The following is a 5,040-nucleotide window of genomic DNA, read 5'->3' as shown; positions in this document are numbered from 1 at the left end:
AGTTCATTCGACTGGAAATCATAACACATTCACCCTCAAACAAAAGACGTTTTCTTTAGTGATGTTCTTTTATTGTGTTCAAGAGAGACATAATATGTTGAATGGAAGAAGAATTGCTCAATAAGCACAGCAAAACATGTTTAGATGACTTATAGTTTAGCCAAAATCGTTGTTGCATGACAAAACAACCTCAACTGTTAGAACTCACTAAACATAACACAATGAAACATGTATTTACATTAATAATAATGCTGCAATAAAAGCACATATAATTGTTATTTTGATTTCGTCCTTACTCCCTCATTATCTATCCCAACTTGACGTCACTAATTTGAGGATCATGGAACATTTCCTCATTCTAAATCCATTGAGCAATGGTTAGGGCTGGGTCGGCAATGATCACTGGTAATTTATCATACGATTCTTATGCTGGAGCCTGAAGGCAGCATTTCACAAAGGAAGGAGTGGCGCTCACATCTGTTTTATAACTCGTCGATCGGTGAAAAATAACAAAGAAAAATCGAATTTGTAACTTCAAAATATGTACTTTTTACGTTTTAATTTGTTTATGTCTTTAGAGAGATATACAAGTTACTGACAGTTATAGTACACCTGTTTTCTACTTCCTCGCTATAGCCAAACAAGTGACCTCGACTTAATAAAAGATTAGATAGGAGGATTGTCAATGTCAATAAAGAGAAAAACAGCAACATTCAAGTTAACTTGTGTTTGTGTTTGTAGCTTTCACTCCAACAGTCAATAACAGGCTTTATCATCGACCTCCTTCAAGCGTAGGACTACTCGACTTTACGATGTGAAGTAAACAAATGTGTTTACGTTGTGCTCATTAGTCAAATGTTGTACTGCAGCCTAGGTTTTCTAACTTTTTATAGTAGTCAGAATATAATCGATATGTCGGTTGCTTCTGTTGTTTTTATTGTTAAGACAAAAAAGAAAAAGGCACATGCTGTGTTTGCACGAGGTAAACAAATATCTAGTAATGGTCTTATGGTACTTATGGTAAATCCCTCACTCCTTTCATGGGAAAGACATGGTCCGATAAATCGAAACACATTAGACACTTCCATTGATATCTGGGCAGCCTGAGTGGTGTCCAATGCAATGCAATATTTTATAAAAATCATTGAGGCCAGTGCTCAGATGTACAATTAAAAAATATATTTGTTGATAACATTTTTACTTTTGATGAAATAACTATTTCTTTGATCAGTTATGGACTCTGTTGATATATTGACACCTATAGTTTTATGTATGATTAAACGGCGCCATCTGCCGTATATTACTATAATAACATACAATACATAACATAAATTGGTGTTTTGTCCTTATCCTTTTATAAGGTGATTCGATGCGCTTTTGTTATAATGTTTAACTACCCCTCCCCCTACCCCAAATACATCGACTTAAACAAATAAAATATCCAGTCACTAACTATATTGCAAACAAAACAGTAATATTAACATTTTACAAATGTCACAGATCATTGTTGCTGAAGTTATTAACAATTTAATTTCATCTTGAAAAGTTGAAATGAAATGTATAAATCTAAAACTTTCCCCCCCCAATGAGATCGGAAATATATATCCAGCCAATAACATGTGTTTTGTATTTGTTTTATGTGTTTTATCACAAATGTGTGGTTGTTGTCTTTTGAAATTGTTCATGCTAACTAATCTTTAAACTCATGAAGTCATTGCCTTGTACTTGTAACCACATGAGCACCCTGTGATGTGACTTTGAGTACGCACCTCTGGAGGGCGATACTATGCATAGACAAGCTTTCTCTACCTAGTCAGATTTCTGTAGATACTGATCCTGGATCAGGTTATACAAATACATGTCCTCATTCAGAATAGCGGTAAGACGCTAAATCTGATCCCAGTTAATCGAAGAAACTGGAAAGTGGGGGGTTTAGGTAAGGGGCTAGCGTACTTGCTTGTGCCCGAACAATTAATTTAAGACAGGCTCCCACTGGGACCAATCAGGATAGGCCTTGAAAAACAAACATCTCATGACCGGCCGCCGTACAGTTTGTAGGCGGGACTTCCGTGTGGGTGTGTTGGAGACTAGTAAAAGGAGGTCAAATGTTCTACAAGAGTTTGCAAGATTGAAGCTGTGCCCAGGAAAGATTTACAGGTAGACAATTGTGTTAATTACACTTGAAGATAAAATCTACACTGTCGTTATTAGAGAATCGATTCAGAAAGAGAGCGGTGTTGAGTGTGGTACTTGTAGACATTTGACTCATAACGTTAGCTAGCTTGATGCTAAAGACACATGACGCGTGCTCGTGGACATCTCCTTAACTAACGTTAAAACCAGAGTCAAATTATGACTTTTGCTGGACATGAATCCGTGTTTTTATCCGTATAAAGGTTATGCGTTGTGCATCTCAACATACCCTTTATCATTAGCTGAGAAGTTTGTTAGCTAGCTGCTGCACTTTGCTGAAACTAATTTGTTTTTGGAAACTTGTGTCACGGTAACGCTGCTGGCATGTTTCACTCTATGCCCCGTCGCCCGATCTGTGAGATCGGTGTAACTACATTAAAGCTTCAAAGTGGCAGGACATTCAGGAGAACAGTCGAGGAGGGTAGAGGAAAGCTTGAGAGTCTCCCATGGCTGGATAGGCGCATGGGCCTGCTGCTGTCCTGGCTGCAGAGGGCAGGTGTCGGTGCCAGTGAGGCTGCTGGATCCGTACAGAAGAGAAAGGGCCTGCTCTCCATATTTGCCGATCACTGCGGCTTTGTAACCGGACAGAGGCTCCGGCGTTCGTGCCAGATCGGAGAGCTTTATTCTAACCTGTACTCCGAGCGGACCAGGTGGACTCTGGTTGGTAACCTGTGGCGCAGATTTCAGAGCAAGAATGCACCCAGTGGGAAGCTGTTCGCGGCCCTGGCTGGTATATTCATGTGGGATAGTGAGAAGATTCAAGATGAAGACATTCACAGGTTTGTAATTATACATCAATTAATATTTAGAAAATGGCAAGAAAACCTTTAAAAGACATTCAGCTTCTGAACAGATGTCAGTGAAAAAGGAAGTCCTGTTAATATATGCTATTGTTTTCACATTATAAACATCTTAATCCAGTTTAAATTATTCCAAGAACAGACAATATTGTTTTCCTACCATTTGCATTTGAAATACAGCATTCCATAATAATGTCACTATAATCTGTATGGTTACCTGTGCCCTATGTTAAATAACCTGTCCTGTTGTTTGCATCAATTTGAAGGTGTGGACTTGAACTACAAGAAATAGAGTCTGTCAAATGTCAAAACACAGCTTCAGGGACAGCTTCCAGACTTGAACCTGGCTGGGAAGTTGTGATGGATAAAAAAGCCTTCAAAGTGTGGAAGCGACCCATACCTGACAGTCACCTCTACGAATACAGAGGTCAGCCAACTCACAATCTCACATATGTAGCCAGGCTCTCTGGAACGCAGATAATAAAAGCACACATTTAACTCTGAGTTACTTTTGTGCTTGGAGGTTTTTCATGGTACTTTGGTGGTGGTGATATTGTTGGTCTGAAGTCGGCATGCTTTTTATTTATTTTTTAACAGTGTTGGGCTCCTACAACGATGTCACCCCAAGGCAGTTCTTCAATGTACAGGTACAAACTTTTCAAATGTTGATATGTGCTACTATGAATGTTTCTTCTTTAATTAATACAAAACATATGTTCAAAAGACTACTTATTCTACTGAGATGCTGGCTTATAATCAGAAAAACACCTGGAGCCAGGAGGGATCAGCAATCTTAATCTCTTATCAGGGTTTTGGGTTTGCTTCAATCTCCTCCCTTATGAATTCTGACTGATGAACCGTGTATTACTGAAGTAAAAGGCAACTGGGAATGTTTGTCATTTTGTTAAAGCAATTCATATATACAGCATTGGGACTTTTAATTGTTCATGGGTTATGTTTATGGTATGTATATTGCAGCCTGTTTTAGATTTCTATTTTCCAGCTACTATTGCTCAACCAGCATGTTTGCACTGCAGGACAAAAGCAACCGTAAATCTCGCTCTGTGTGCTATATTAAGCACCCAACCCTTGACTTATGCTTTCCCCTTTCCCCCAGTTGGATACAGAGTACAGGAAGACGTGGGACGCACTGGTTATCAAGCTGGAAGTGGTGGACAGAGATGTCTCTACAGGCTCTGAAGTTGTGCACTGGGCTACACACTTTCCTGTGAGTTTTTCCCGGCAATTTGTCCTTCATGATGTGTTAACATACCACATCGGTTGCGCCACTTATGTGACAGACAAGAAGAGTATGTGACAGACAAGAATAGTACATTCTAATGTGTAACATTTAATGTGGAGAAAGAGATCCTGTATGGGTTGATTGTGCGTTGATCTGTTGGTAATGCCTCGGGGTTCCGGTGGGCATGTAAACAAATGCATAATGCTGCCCAATACTTTGCGGCCTCACCCGGTTGCATAGCAACGCTTATTGTTTAGGTGTCTTGATAAGCAGGTAGTCATATCATTAGCTAGAACTAGCTAGATCTGATCTGGACATAAACGCGAGTGAAGTCTAATCTGACGGGAGAGAGAGAGAGATCAACTGCTGCTGACGAGTCGACACGCAGCTCTGCATGACCACCTGCAGCGGTGAGCCGAGCAAAACACGCACTTCAGGTTAGAATATCACACGTAGCTATTGAATTACCTCTCAAACTACCTAAACTAGTTATAAATATGTTTATTTTTACTGTCGGGTCACTCATTACTGATCCGCGAGCTGCATGATACTGACGGGCTGTCAGGAGAGGGAGAGAGCGCTCTGTTTATAATTTCCTTGTTATTATAAGTTACTGTACACTTTTGAATAATGCAGTTCATCTACTATAATTAGTTTGTTTAATATTGAATCATATCAATTTGTTTTAAAGCTCAATAAATAACAAAGAAGACCTTTGACCGGCACTTTTCTAATTTTGTCCGGAAGATTTAAACTTTAACGGACATGTTGACCGGCGAACTGAAACTCTGCTGCACTCTGCTC

At 39.4% G+C, this 5,040-nt stretch overlaps 1 protein-coding gene across 1 annotated transcript in view; it reads left to right on the top strand.

Moving 5' to 3' along the window:
- The first annotated feature begins 2,049 nt into the window (after window positions 1–2,049).
- The window catches only part of stard7 (StAR related lipid transfer domain containing 7), a 6,886-nt gene continuing 3,895 nt past the window's right edge, over window positions 2,050–5,040 (top strand). The window contains exons 1-5 of the mRNA XM_010789222.1: window positions 2,050–2,972; window positions 3,260–3,420; window positions 3,591–3,640; window positions 4,111–4,303; window positions 4,494–4,509. Coding sequence (XP_010787524.1) covers window positions 2,518–2,972; window positions 3,260–3,420; window positions 3,591–3,640; window positions 4,111–4,303; window positions 4,494–4,509 — 875 coding nt within the window. The 5' untranslated portion in view covers window positions 2,050–2,517. The remainder of the gene's footprint in view (window positions 2,973–3,259; window positions 3,421–3,590; window positions 3,641–4,110; window positions 4,304–4,493; window positions 4,510–5,040) is intronic.

Source organism: Notothenia coriiceps, unplaced genomic scaffold, assembly GCF_000735185.1.
Source record: "Notothenia coriiceps isolate Sejong01 unplaced genomic scaffold, NC01 NC01_scaffold00032679, whole genome shotgun sequence".
Taxonomy (NCBI): domain Eukaryota; kingdom Metazoa; phylum Chordata; class Actinopteri; order Perciformes; family Nototheniidae; genus Notothenia; species Notothenia coriiceps.
This window is presented reverse-complemented; position numbering and strand designations above follow the sequence as displayed.